At 41.8% G+C, this 14,951-nt stretch overlaps 1 protein-coding gene and 1 long non-coding RNA gene across 6 annotated transcripts; one reads left to right on the top strand and one right to left on the bottom strand.

Moving 5' to 3' along the window:
* The first annotated feature begins 272 nt into the window (after positions 1 to 272).
* On the top strand, positions 273 to 3,030 carry LOC141815977 (uncharacterized). 5 transcript variants are annotated; one of them, XR_012600635.1, is made up of 7 exons: positions 273 to 465; positions 547 to 645; positions 732 to 800; positions 910 to 1,000; positions 1,108 to 1,211; positions 1,520 to 1,612; positions 2,660 to 3,030. It is a non-coding gene; the product is annotated as an uncharacterized LOC141815977 (long non-coding RNA). The 5 variants fall into 5 exon arrangements; XR_012600633.1 differs by lacking the exon at positions 1,108 to 1,211; XR_012600634.1 differs by lacking the exon at positions 1,108 to 1,211 and having other exon boundaries at positions 2,667 to 3,030.
* A 1,207-nt stretch (positions 3,031 to 4,237) lies between these two features.
* Positions 4,238 to 7,006, bottom strand: LOC141815976 (receptor-like protein kinase FERONIA). The gene has a single exon (XM_074703831.1). It carries the CDS (start codon positions 7,004 to 7,006, stop codon positions 4,448 to 4,450), a length of 2,559 nt encoding a protein of 852 aa, XP_074559932.1. The 3' UTR covers positions 4,238 to 4,447.
* Positions 7,007 to 14,951: the final 7,945 nt, after the last annotated feature.

The raw sequence follows: 14,951 nt of genomic DNA on the forward strand, positions 1-14,951 counted from the left end.
TTTTTTTGAAATAGATTCATCTCTTCATGTGGTGTTTTAAGGTTATATTGGACATTCATTGTAAAATACCGGAATATTAGAGTATTAAAAGGGTTAATAACATTAATGGGTTTAATGGGCTGAAATTGGAAGTAATGGAAGAAGTGGGCTTTTGATTTAATGGGCTGTAATTGGTTATATAGGTTAATGGGTTTAGTAATTGGATCCGAAACCATTTAGAGGGGTTTAAAACCGGTTCGTTAAGAAAGCTACAGTGCCCTACCTGAGTTCCCAATCGCGACTTCTGGAGCTTCCTTGTCGCGCCGACGCAGCCCTGTTCGCATTGCCTCCGTCGAAGCCGGGTGGAAGGAACGCCGGCGACCATACTCTGGAGGCTGTTGGGATCGGTTTCACCAGAGGCGGCTGGAATCGCACGAGAGGCAGCTTTGGCGACGGCGAAATCCGAAGGGAGAGGAAGAGAATCGGGTAAGCTTTAGCTGGATTTCGGATTGTGATCGATTTATGGATTAGATCTAGGTTTTCCTGATTCCTCAGAGCTTGATTTAGATCTTGAATCCGAAGCTTGAATTGGATTTGGCCGGCGGTGGGAGTTGGGTGCGATCTGCCGCAAACAAGAAGAAGGATCGAAGTGAGGAAACTGATTAGGTAAGGGATTTAGCTAATCTAGGGTTTTTCCTAAGTTGTAGTTCTGTGGATTCCTCTTTGATCCTTGATTGTCTTCCTCCCTGCAGCCGGATTGTTCTGATCCGATCAGTGTGAGTTCTTTGGGTGATCGGCCGCAAGCAAGAAAAGGAAGAAGGGTAAGTTGAGGTTTCTTCTAATCTAGGGTTTTCTTGGGTCTAGATCTTGTGTTCTGGATTTCAAAGCTTGGATTGAGTTTTAATGGATCCGGTTGTGGATTTGGAACAGGGAATACCTTGTTTGGTTTCCGGCTGCATGCAAGAAGAAGGGAGGAGGAGGACCGGAGGTTGATTTAGGGCTGTGAACGGGTTGATCTGAGGTAAAATCCTAAACCTAATCTAGCTTAATGCTTGATTGTTGCTCTTGATGTTGAATCTTAGTTTTGGTTTGAGTGAGATCTGTTGGATCGGCTTGAATGTATTGCAGTGAGTTTCGGGTGAGGTAGGATTGGTTCCGGTACTACACTAATCCTATTAGAGGTTCTTGATCCTGGGATTTAATCTTTCAATGGGTTCTTGATTGATTGATAGGTGAGTTGATATGGTTATTTAGCTACTGTTGGTGTTGGAATAGGTTGTTGATGATGAGGTTAGAGGATTGATATTGAATCTAAGGATTAATTGGTTAATTAGGTTTATTAAACTGATTAAGATATTAATTAATGATTAAGCCTTAGTTTGATCATTAATTATTAGTATGGGGGTAATAATCCATTAAATTGATGTATCTAATGATACAGGATGAATTAATTAGGATTAATTGGATGGTTTATATTAAACTATGAAGTTAATTACTGTAATTTGATACGGTAATAAGTGTGTATTATCAATTGTTGCAGGACCTTGATTTGGATTGGTCCTATTATATTTTCTGGGGTTCGGTTGTTGACAGACGTCTGATCAGGTGGGTACCCTGTACTTGGTCACTACAGGTCCTTCTATTCTAGTGCATGTGCTATTTTTATCTTGTTATCCTGTTGATACCCTTGTTGTTTGTGATAGTATCTAGTTGATACATTTGATCATCTTTGCTTGATACCTGCTTTTGACCTTATGATGATCTACTGTTGCCATGTTGATACCCTTGATATCTTCATCATGTTGATACCTGTATGACTTGTTGCTTGACACTCGTTGTATGATCTTTAGTTGATCTATCCATGATTAGATTAGTTCTCACTATGATAACATGGACCTATATTGATCTATACTGATTCTGTTGAGCATGCTAATTGACTTTAGCTATTACATGTTGGGATGATTAGCATACATCCATGATAGTTGTAGATATTTCTGTTGGTGGATCTTACCTGCACCGTGTTGTGGTGCCATGCACAGGTAAGATGTTGTACTACAGTTGGGTGCACCAGGACTGGCTACATTGCCCTCCTGCCACACTGCCCCTCCCCACTTATCTTTAGTGGTCAGTTGTCGGAGCTGGCAGTATGTCCTGTCTTGCCCCTCAGATTACTGCTCTATGGGGGTGACTGGGGAATGTAGTGTGCGGACAGTGACGGATATTTTGGTTGCTATGGTTGCTACGTATTTACATGCACCGTTGGTAGGTTGATATAGATATTTATTTTATTTGCATCATATGCTTACGATTGTTGCACTTGCTTGATATGCCTGTTGCACTTGTATGCCATGTCATACATGATACATGTAGATTTCTTTATCTGTTGCACAGTATTACTCATTCTTGATATACCATGATATACCTTTGATTCATGACACCTGTGGATTATTCTATACATGTTGTACAGTAGGATTTATACCTATTCTGTTTAGTTGATATACCCTGATCCATGCTGATACCTGTTAGCTGTAGTATATTTCTTACTCAGTCTATTCTGCTCATTTCAGTTTGATTCTTATATTATTCCTGTTGTTGTACTTTACATGCACTTCCTTCCTGTACCTACTGAGTATCTAATGCTCACTACCCAGACTCTGGGGTTATTTGATTTTCTCCCCAGGTACCAGATAGGTATTTTGGAGCTTGGAAACTCGACGCCAGCTGCTATCTCACATTCTGAGTTGTCTTAGTTGGTATTTGCATTATAGTTGTATTTTGCTATTTGAGACTTGTAGTTGGACATGGACTGTATTTGTTTTGGATTTGGTACTCGTAGTTCGGATTTACGAGGTTTTCGATACGTGAATTTTTCATATGTTATTGCAGATTTGAGATTTCATGCATGAGTTAGTTATTGTGGCCGTGTAGGCCTTATAAGCATTCTGTTATGTGTGTTGTGTGTATTGATTGGACGAGTAGTCCTATTCCAGCCGCCTGTGGCTGAGTATATTTGCATGTATTTAGGGAATAGTCATTGTTACAGGGGAGATGCTGCCGAAATTTTTCGGACGGCTTTCCGGGACGTAACATTCATTTCTCAAAATACAATAGATTGACTAGATCGCAATTTAGCATTGATTGTTTGTAGTGAACTGAGCATATGTATTTGAATACTATCACAAGGAAATGAAAAATATTATCACATTGGAGATCGTGGGAGAAAGAAGATGAATGAAAATTTTCATCCTTTCTGTCCAAAGTAAGAGCCCCGACTCAGGGCGATATTACATCTATTGATTAATGACCAAATAAAAGTCATTATTGTCTTCTGTCTACTTGGCTTAAAATGTAACAATCAGACATCTAGGTCCTTATGCTTAAAAAATAATGATAAAATAATTGTAAGCTCTGATATCAATTGAAAACAATAAGATAAATCAAATTAAATCAATGATATATTTACATGACCTAATTATCATCATCTATAAGGCAAAACAAAACTGAACTGAAATAATATCATCCCAAATGCTGATCTGAATCCAGTACTAAAGCTATTGTTTCTTATTTATCGTAAGAGAAGATCAAGCAAACGCAATGGAGTCTTTTACACGAATGGACAACAAACAAATTAGTTCCCTCTCAATGGGGAGGAGAGGAGAAAGAAGAAGAAATCAAAGTTTATCCAAATCAAATTTGACTTCCTCCTTGTATATCTTGGTTCATCTTGCGGGGATCATCTACTTAAAGCTAATAATTCATTTACTGTCCATTAATGTTAACAAATCAAATTATTTAATTTACACATTGAATCCATATCCAATAATATAAACTCTCTTTCATGTAATATGTATTAGGTCGGGATTTAATCTTAATGGTAATTATTATTTGTTGTTAATTCAAGTATAAGATTTATGCCTCCGAGGCATAGTTCAGTTAGTTAGTGCAGGGCTGACTTGCTGAAGTGGACAAGGAGTCAAATCTCGATGAAACCGAGGTAATGTCCTCTCCCGTAGTGATCAACTATAGCTTTCCGATTTACTTTCTTAATCGTGAGACCGACCGTGTGAGATCGCTGAGGTAGTGAATTCTCCCTTTTGCTGAAGTATAAGACTTACGCTTATCATTATGTGCAGGCCGGACTTCACGTCCACTTCAACTTCAGCATCCACGTCGTCGACAGATTTCAGCTTCATCACCAGGGAACAAATGATAAGTAAACATGAAATTAACCATAGATTAATTGTACAACATGCTCGTAAATACAAAATACACTAATCTGAGGGGATCAATAAGAAGACACAAAGCCCAATAGATTGTTCAACAGCCTAGTATTAATAGTGTATATGGTTCCACTGCTTGACCATATAGACATCCTTAAATCTAGTGAAAAACACAATGAGAAGTAAATTGCACAAACTTGTATCATTTGTATCATCTCACGCACTTGAAGTCAACTTGAGTACCAACTTCAACGCATAGATAAAGAATTATATCCATTTGTGTCATCTCTGTTTAATCCAAAAGTCAAGAGCGGATAAGAATCAGCTCTTATCAGAGACTTGTGAGAAGACAACATGTGGGATCTCTTATACGGCAGCGCCACGCTAGCAAAGCTCCGACCTCTGATCATTTTGGAAACACTGGTTGTCGTGCTCGATTCCACCATTATTGCAGTAGGTATTGCATTTTCAGTTGTATATTCCTGGACCCGGAGGGCAAATTCAAGGTTCTGAAGGACATCGCCCATGGAAGGTCGGTCCACCCCAACATCAGCCACACATTTCTCCGCAGTCTCAGCAAACTTGTCAAAACTTTCTGGAGCCATTCTACCCTTCAAATAGGGATCGATGATGTCCATAAGGTTGCCATTCTCATGACAGTGAACTGCCCAATCAGCCAAGTTCACTTGTTCATCTGGAAGCATGTGCATAAGAGCAGGCCGGGCACAGAGGACCTCAAACAACACGACCCCAAAAGAGTAAACATCAGATTTCTCAGTGAGCTGGTGAGTCCAGGCGTACTCAGGATCAAGGTAACCAAAGCTTCCCTTCACCATCGTGCTGACATGGGTGTCATCCAAAGTGGGGAGAGTTTTCGAAAGTCCAAAGTCTGAAACTTTGGCGACCCATTTTTCATCTAGCAATATGTTTGTGGTCTTGACATCTCGGTGTATGACGGTATGCTTTGCGCCTGTGTGAAGGTAATGCAAACCTCGTGCAGCCCCGATGCAAATCTCAAGTCTTTGTTTCCATGAAAGTGGTGGCTTCTGAGAATTATAGAGGTGATCACGAAGTGTACCACGATCTATGTAGTCATAGACTAAGATCATTTCAGAGTTCTCGTTACAGCAGCCAATCAAAGAGACAAGGTGTATGTGCCGGAGCTTTGAGAGTGTCTCAATTTCGGAATGGAACTCATGGACACCTTGATTGGACCTTGGGTTACTACGCTTGACTGCAACCTTCATGGCCATGCCGTTAATCTCCCCAAGATAGACCTTCCCAAACCCACCGACCCCGAGAAGAAGAGACTCATCAAAGTCTTTTGTGGCAGCCTTGATCGTTGCAAGGGAGAAACGCCGACAAACATTAGAAAGGATTGGCGAGGCATAGCAACTAGAAGTCTCCTGGTGAGTGGCGACTTTCTTCTTCCTTTGGCACCTGCATAATAGAATGAGGCAAAAAGCAACAAGCAAGACAACAACCCCACCCACAATAGCAGGAACAACCTTACGATTCTTGCTGCTCATATGCTCTTTAGGACTGTCGACAATTTGATGGCTAACCGATTCTGGATTAAGACCAGCTAAACTGTTGCTGCTAAGGTTTTGCAACTTGAAGACCTCGAGCCCATTTAAGATGGCATCATAGAATTCTGGTTTCGATGAAACGTCAGGATGAAGAGCAACCCACATGTCCATCTGCCCAATTCCCATTGTAATCACCACATAATCCCTGTACGCTGGGACACCTATATTGCCACTCAAAGCAATAACATCAACACCTTCCTCTCCTGTCTGGTTATTAATGAAGATATCAAAAACTCTCCGGTTTGTGTGGGTTATGGGATACTGGATCTCACAGAAATGAAAGCGGACAAGGTAGGAGAAGCCAGCATCCACTGGAAGAATCCATGTAAGATTGTACTGCAAATTCACTCCTGCATCTGGACCCATTGACCTAGCTGTGGCATAGACTTCAGTCGGCGCAATGTAAGTCGGAACTTGAGGGGGGTATGCGATGCTCACGTTTGGATCATTTGAGTATGTCACGCCAAAAGCAGCGCCGAAAATATACTTTGAATCATCTTCCCAGGAGCGGAACAGTTCATCTTCGCCGGGGGATATTGCGCGACCACCCACGTTGAGCCGGTGAACAGTTTGAATAGCCCATTCTGGATCAATCTCATAAGGGATAGATTTCCCATGAGCACCAGTGATAAGGATAGCGTTGGTGGAGCCAAAGATGTCAGGGATGGGCACAATCTCGATACCGTTTATAAAGGCAAAAGAATCGGAACTGGAGGAGGGGGTGAAGGTGAGGTTCAGGACGCCGGCGGACACATTCAAGGAAAATTCCAAGGTGATGTAGTCGAAGTTTACAGCATCAGCGACAAGAGAAGCACTGAAATTGTGAAGGAGGGTGTAAGAGCCAGCCGTGACAGAGAAAAAGGCGTCGGTGGCGGTGTAGTTGGCGTAATTGTAAGGGTAGAAATACAGGCGGAGGAATACCCGACCGACGGCGAGAGGGAAGGAGTAGGTGGATGGGGAAGTGAATACCCGCGCCATCAAGTAGGGAACTTTAGGCACCGACGAAGCTTGCTGTGGAGCTGCGACACTCTCACTGCTCGAGGGGAGAGCGAACTCGGAACCGGAGTCAGGAGTCCAACTTCTTCCGTCGAGGTCCGAGTCTGGCGCTGGAGCTCCGCAGTTGAGGAGGATTGAGGATTTACGGTCTGCAGCCACTGATAGCAGCATTATGAAAGCAGCACAGACGAGGGCGCGGGGAGGAATCAGAGGGTTCTTCATGGGAGAAAAGAAGCTCAAAACCTCGAACAAGATTTGGTTTTTGCACTACTCTGCAACGAGGCTAACAGTCTGTTTGGGAGGAGGTGAGGGAAAGGGAGGGAAAGGTAAGGAAGGAGAAAAAAAAATTTTATCTCTGTTTGGGATGGAGTGAGGTAAGGAGGGGAAGGGGAAAGAAGGGGAAGTTGTCCCCTTCCATGCTCATGAATAGGCACAATTTCTTACACCCCAAATTGGGGTGTAAGGAAGGGGAAGAAAAATATTAAAAGTATCTCCCAATTTTACCCTTCTAAATCTAAATCGATCTCTTGCCATCGTTTCTAAACCGAGGCGGCGGAAGCGCGGCACCGGCACGGGAACGGAGAGGACGACGAAATGCTGAACCTGGTCTCGAAGTGGAAGGAGCCAACGCCGAAGCCGGGGAGGAAGAGCACTGCGGGGGCGCCGGCGTTGTGAGAGCCAGATCTCTCATAGTGGACCGCGATGTTGGGTTTCCACTCCCAGAAGAAGCTGCTGATCGGAGACGAACTCGCGCTGCCATCGGCCTCCTCCGGCAAGCTTGGTATTAGGACCTTTGTTGCTCCCTCCGCTGAATTACAGGCCTTCCGCTGGAAAGCAAAGTAGGATTGGAGCGTTCGGAGCTAGTGACGCTGCAGAGCCAGCACATGGAGGAATGGCTCAAGGACAACAGTGACTCCATATTCTGATTTCCGTGGTTTCGGAAGGGGGAACAAAGTGGAAGGAGAAGGGGTTTCAGAAGCGCACCTCACCTGCTGATCAAAGTTCAACCTTTTGGTTCTTCTTCTTGCTCTGCTCTGTTCTGCTGCTTATTATCGCCGAAGAGGTGGGAAGAAATCTGTTCTGCTGCTTATTATCGCCGAGGAGGTGGGAAGAAATGGAGGTTATTTTTGACCTTCTATATATTTAACTTCTATTCCCTTTCCTTTCCTCCCACATAAACTTTTTTTTCTTCCCAAACAAAGTTACTTCTCTTCCCCTCCCTTTCCCTCCCTTCCCCTCCCTTCCCTTCCCCTTCCCCTTCCCTTAATGAACCTTCCCTCACCCTATCCAAACAGAGCGTAAAAGAAAATGTCGGAGAAGGAATGGAATAGAATCGAGGGGGGGGGCCAATGATGATTTTTCCAATTTTAAATAATATTTTTTTTATTAATACCACTAGTAGATAACTCTCAAACGGGTTAATCTACAGTAAGACAAATCAACTCATTAAAAATCCAGTATATGATAGACGGGATGGGATGGAATGGGACGGAGCGGACGACTCACCAACTTGCGAGTTGAAAAATCTCTAACCCACCACAAAACGAATTGGGAGTTAGGTAGATTAATCCATGGATATGTCAAAAAATAAAAAAAATATTTAAAATATTAAAAATTATAAGTTTCAATTATATATTTTTAAATTTGAATTATGATTTAGACGGATCAAACTACTAATCTATTAAATTTTCTACTTTAATTTTAAAATTTAAAATAAATAAATCTTTTTCGACTCACGGGTTAATTCAAGTCCATCATGAGTTAACCCATGTGGGTCGTGGATCTAAACGGATTAACTCATCTAAATCAATCTTAAAATGGATTAATAAAATTTCAACCTAATATGATTAAATTGTTTGACGGAAGGATCAATCCCACTAAACGTATAGCGGTGGACTGCCTTGTCTGTCATTTCGTTACAAACCAGGCTCTTCAGAGTTTTGTACGCTCTGTCTTGTTCTCCAGTTGTCCCTGCTTTTGGACTTTCAAGGAAAAACATCAGTCTAATTTGACTTAATATGTTTTGCGTACCATTTGCCCCTATAGCCTGATTCTTCAACTGTTCAAATTCCGCAGTGAATTTCATTCTCCAAGTGACAAAGACCTTCTTCTCTGATTCTCCCAGCAGGTTTTCTATATAGAGAATCTTGTCTTTTGCATTTTCAAAGTTCTTATCAGCAAGATGTAGTAATGTAGAACTTTCCCACCTGTCAAAGACTCTGGGGTTGAAATCATAAGGCATTATGAACACCGAGCCTCTTGTAGTGTTGGCTGATGGTAACTGGTACCATTCTGAATTGCTCGCCCATTTTCTTGGTGGTTTTGTTCCTATTGCAGCTTCAGCTATTCCAGGCCAGGTTGATGAATTCCCTTGCACCGGAGCATAAGCTGGTATAGTCATATCTTCATCCTGGGGAGGTCTGTAATTGCTAATCGCAGATTCATTGGTTGATAAGACCTGTTCTACCCTTTGTAGTTCCGGATAATCATCCAGAGTATTGATGTTATATCTACTTCTTTCTTCTGACTCATCATCACTACTTTCGTCAGAAATTTCAATTTGCTGCAAAAATTGCGAAATTACCTCATCATCACTCCCCACCATGCTTTCAGGTGTGTGAGGAGGCTCCACATCCTTGGCTGCCATACATGGGTAATCATCTTCTTGATCATCCCAGATGGTGATCATATTGATTGACTCGGTTGAGTCTGGCTGCTCATCATCTGAATCATCCCATCCTGTAGGTATAATTGGTAAATCAGGAATATTAGGGATTGCATAATTTACCATGTAGTCAAACCGTCCGCTTGGTTCGCCTAATGGTGCCCAGACAGGTTCTGGTTGCTGTGGATTCTCATGAATTGTAATGAGGTTCACTAGATGAGTTTCCTCATCTATTTCATCATCTTCATTATTATACTGCGGCTTACTGGATGATGCTGCCGCCTGGTAGTCACCGAATCTGAGGGAAGTGCTCCCGTCATAGTTCACAGTGGTGACCATAGAAGATGGAAGTACCGGTACGACCACGGTAGATGGTCTTAAGTTCCAGTTTGTAGCTTGGTACTTCTTTGATGAATGCTTTGCTGCATCAATAGCCTTTACACCTCTGGACCTGAGGTATTTAGCTACTTTGTCCACCTTGAAGGCAAACCCAACATTTGGAGTGTTGGATAGCCTTGCTGTGATGCTCCTTGTAACCAGCAGGTTGGCCTCAGCGCCTTCCCATGTTTCATATCCCTTCGTTTTAATGGATATCTGAATGTGTCTGAAGAAATCTTTGATTGTTAGCATAATATCTGGCATAAGGTAAATTATTTGGTTACCTTCCGCTAGATCAACTTCCATAGCGGCTATTATGCTTCTATCATCAGCACCCCATCTGGTGTCTCTGAAGACTAACAGAGCCAGTACACCAGCGTATCTTCTGTGTAATATTTGAAATCTCACCTGAAGAATACCAAGGTGAATGAATTCCAACTCCGCTTGAGCAAGTCGCTCAAAGGAGTCTTCCACCAAAAAGGTTCTATCTTGTTGGTCAGAGTTGATTATCAGCATCCTCTCTTCCGCCAGAAATTGATATACCCGATGATGTATGTTGTCTCGGCGAGTCATATAGAGTACCTCTGCAGGCACCGTTCTTGCTCGTTCTTGCATAGATCGTCGGAGCTCAGTCTCCGGATTCATCAGTAGTGCAAGAGTATGCTCCCTTGGTTGTCTGCCTATTATTTGTCTGCCAATGTTAGTTATAGATCTACCTATTCTTTGAGCTTCATACCTTGCATGTGCCGCCCTTCGGTAATCTCTTATTTGATCCTCTACCAGCGGTGCTCCTGGAGTTCTTGTGATATTTTGGCTTTCAGTTTGAGTAATAGCTGGCAGGTGCGACCTTCTTGAAGTCATTTTGTAATTTTTTTCAGCAGATCAAAAGGGTTTTGGTACACTTTGATTGTACCCTTGCCTTTTGCAAAATTCTTCCCTTGAGGACTTAGATGCGTCTCCTCAAGCTGCTTCATTAGCCCAGATAAATCTGGTACAGGTAGGCTTCTCTTCTCAGCTAGCTCTTTTCTGAGTGCCGCAACTTCTACTCGCAAGCTGATAACGGAATACAGAAGAGTATTAATTTGTTTAGCAACAGTAGTAATTGGTGGTTGTGTAGAATCCTTCTCAGAAAACCCTTGGCCAATTTCTGAAGTAGCCTTTACTGCTTCTTGGTACTGAGCTGTCTCCTTCAGACCAGAGATGCTCATCCAATCAAGGATCTTCTTAAATGATGGATCAGTTCTTCAAGTTTATCAACTTTCCTGGATAGTTCTTCAATCAGGGCCTTCGTTTGGCTTTCTATAAACTTGGGTTGCTCACTGATTTTTATCACCAATTCCTCTACGTCCTCCTTAGATAAGGGGCGTCTTTTGAGATACTCTCTTTTCAAGCTCTGAATTTCCGTCTTTAATTTGGCCTGCTCGGTTAGTATAAGAGCCCACTCTTCTCTTTGCTGCTTGATGATGGTAGACAGGTTACGTATTTCAGTAAGCCTTTTCTCCTGTTCCTGCAACTTAGCTTTTAATTCAAGAGTATGGATACAGTTTTGTTTGCAGAGGGCAAAGATTGCCTTGTTACCAAGATCAACTCGGTACGCTGTAATTTTTAGATTATGTGCGAAATCAGACTTCGCAGTAGAATCGAGATTAAGATAATCAAGATCCTTTCTATCTTGCCAAGACTTTCTCCAGGTCTCGAACTGTCTTTCAAATTCCTTTAAATCAGAGTTCATAAACTATAAAAGCAAGGTAATTAAGGAGAGATTCTAGTGTTAAAGACAGATAAGGGTTATCCTTCATGGGTTACCTTTACCTTGGGTATTTCCCGTTTCCTCACCTGTACGTCTTACTGCATCTATAGTTATCTTCTACTTTCATACCTTGAATAATCAACACAACCCATTGGGGTACTTCACGTTTGTGAATTCATTATGTAGGAGGATATTAAGAGATCTCCTGGGCTGACACGGTCTTCGACGCCACACCTCGGCTTAAGCGACCTTTAGCAACGCCCACTCTGCCTCTCCAGCTCCGATCAAATGAAAACTCATTTTCCCCCCAACGAATTATGCTAACTTCTTCTTGGTACAAAAGGAAGATAATTTCTAGAATACATTCGACTTATTAGGCTTAGAACAAAACATACCTTTCGGCGCCAATAGAGCCCAATCAGGCCCTTATCATAGGGTTTTACCCCATGAATGCCATAGAATTCCTTAACCTTGCTCTGATACCACGATACGAAGCACGCAAATGCGGAAACAAAGGATCTTTCACTTACTCACGGTTATCAGTACCGCTTTGGGTGAAGAATTTTATTTCTCAAACAAACTCTTACAAACTTTCTTACAATCTAGAACTCAAAGAGTGGATAAGCAGGTTGGTTATGCCACCGATTGCTTGTTCACTCGCACACACCTATCTATTTATAGTAGATAGAAGGCCTTTCTTACGGGTTAAGCAAGGGTTGCTTGCCCATGAAGTAAAGGTTATGACTCAGCCCACTGACAAAAGTGAGAAAAAGAAAGATTCTTCTTTTTGAAAAGTTGATGCCTTGGGCCCACCATGTCCGCCATTAGTCCAGGTGAGTGTAATACAGCTGGGACTCCAGTGGTGGATCGTCCACTTCAAGGTTGGAAAAGGCCCATCGACAGCTGGTCTTCCCAATTATTGTCATTGTGGCTTGAGATCTCCGTCCATGTGTGATCTTCTTCCGGGGCGTCATCCATGTGCCTGAGTACAGCATAATTTTGTAGTTGGCGTACATAATCAGTAACCAAGTCCTCCCAGTACCAGCAATGACGGGTGCCAGTAGCACACTTGTAGAATCTCCGGTTAGGGTTCCGGCTGGTGTGAGATACTAATAATACTGCGTCCCTGTGACATGCACATTGCAAAAGAGGTTTAGGGATGTCAAGATAATTCACTTTTACCTCTTTAATTGCCGCCTTTAATGATAAGGTCTTAGAAATAGTTGCCGCCATTCTTGTCGTTGCTTCAGGACTAGGCTTGGCAAGAACTTCGTTGAGGGCATAAAACAGAGTTGGTAATATTGGATGCTCCCATCCAGTTATTAATGCAGTTACCAATCTGGAAAGTTCATCAGCAAGGATATTATCCTTACCCTCAATATGTTCAAATATGACCTTTAAGCTCGTTCCAGTGATATAATCCTCCAATCTTGTGAATTCATCCGCTTTTCACCAGTACCAGAAGTTTTAGAATATAGCGTTCCAAGTGTTTTGCCAAGATTTGGAATATATGCGCGAGCATAGTTCAGAATACCAAGCCACCGTCTTAGTGACCTTGTTTCAGACAGGCTCCCTTCATTTGTGTCAAGAATTTTTTTAACTATATGGGGTTGTAGTTGAATACAAGAATTGCCAATAGTAGCACCCAGGAAATCCACCTGGTTAACCCCAATCTTCATCTTGGAGGGAGATAAGACAAGACCATTATTCTCACATATGGTCATAAACTTCTTAAGATAACCCCGGTGTGCCTCCAAGTTGTCAGAAAATATTAGTATGTCATCAATATATACAGCTATGAAAGATTCTGTACCTCGGAAGCAATTATCCATCTTCCGTTGGAACACCGCAGGAGCATTCTTCAAACCAAATGGCATAACAAGCCATTCATATAAGCCATCAATGGCCCAGAAAGCGGTCCAGGGAATAGATGATTCCTCCATGGCCACTTGATGAAATCCACTCTTCAGATCAAATTTGGAATAAATCTTTGAGTGACTAATTCTGGCAATAATGGTATTTATACCAGGTAAAGAATATTGATCCTTTTCAGTGTTATCATTGAGACAATTGTAATTGAAAACAAGTCCCTCTTTACCTTTAGTCTCCTTCCCAGTTACTGGGTCAACTTCTGTTTCAGAATTTACCATAATTGCAGTTGTTCGATGTTTACTGCTAGAAGGCCTAATAACCTTTAAAATAAGTAACTTTTGAACATGTTTTGCCATAGTCTCCTTCATAGCTGGTGTAACATGTTTTAAAGGTCGGTCTTCTATTATCAAGTCAGGGTTTTTAACCTCTATCTTGCATTTTATCTGATTTTTCCTCCAATGTTTTAGAGGTTCTTCCCCAATAAACCCAAGTTTCTTCAACCTTTCTAATTCTTTGGGTTCAATCAAGTCAGTATTAACAATTCCTACTTGTGGAAGAGAGGCACAAATATCATAATATTCAAATAAATCAAGCTCTAATTCTTCAATCAGATTTACCTCATGAACCTTGGGTAAGGCTTCCACAGTTGTTACTAACTTGTAAAATGTCACTTCTCCTTTCTCAATCCGTAATCCTCCTTCCATGGCCCTGATAAAGTTCATGCCAAGAATAAAGTTTAGCCCATCATTAAGCTTAGGCATAACATATGTACGTGGAATACGGAAATATTGGTCTCCAACCCATAACTTGCCATCACGCAAGATTTCTGTTACTCGGGTTGCACCATTAACACCTTGAATGAGTGTGTCTGTCAAAGAATGACTTCTAAATTCTGACGGGATTAGAGTACCGTCACAAACACATACTGCAGCACCAGTGTCCAGGATGGAGTTCAGAGTTAACTTCTTTCCATCTACTTCTAGGCTTACTTTGATGTTCAGCAAATTATTCTTCTGTTGCACTGCAGAAACCATATGTTCAGAAAAATGATTAATAAGAAGAGATGAAGTGGGTAACCTTGCTTTTAGGTCAGCAATCTCTTTCTTATCTACTTCATTAAGACTCTTCAGAAGGCTAACTTCCAGTTGAAGTGCTTCTATATCCTTCTGCTGCTTGGCGTTGAGTAAATTCAGCAACTCATTTTCTTGATTCAAGGAAATAATTTCTTCCTCCCCTTCCTCTGGGATTTCTTGAATAATGGCAGCGTTTTCTAATGATAGTACTTTCTGTGTAAGCTGCTCAACTTCTTGTCTGAGAATCAAGACTTCTTCTTCCAGTTCTTTTTCTCTAGCCACAAATTTCTTCAGCAAATCACTCTGCCTTGTAGCTAAATCTTGCCAATCCACCTTTCTGATAGGATGACTTTGCTTCTTTGGAATCTGCATTTTGAAACAGTGATAAGTACATAAGCCACAAATAGTTAGCTTACATTTGGAGCAGTC

The sequence above is a fragment of the Curcuma longa genome, unplaced genomic scaffold (assembly GCF_044706935.1).
Source record: "Curcuma longa cultivar G26 ecotype Majalengka, Jawa Barat unplaced genomic scaffold, ITB_CL_G26_1.1 contig_13192, whole genome shotgun sequence".
Taxonomy (NCBI): domain Eukaryota; kingdom Viridiplantae; phylum Streptophyta; class Magnoliopsida; order Zingiberales; family Zingiberaceae; genus Curcuma; species Curcuma longa.

Coding starts and splice junctions, on each gene's coding strand:
- LOC141815976 (XM_074703831.1), bottom strand. CDS start 7,006: ATGAAGAACCCTCTGATTCCTCCCCGCGCCCTCGTCTGTGCTGCTTTC.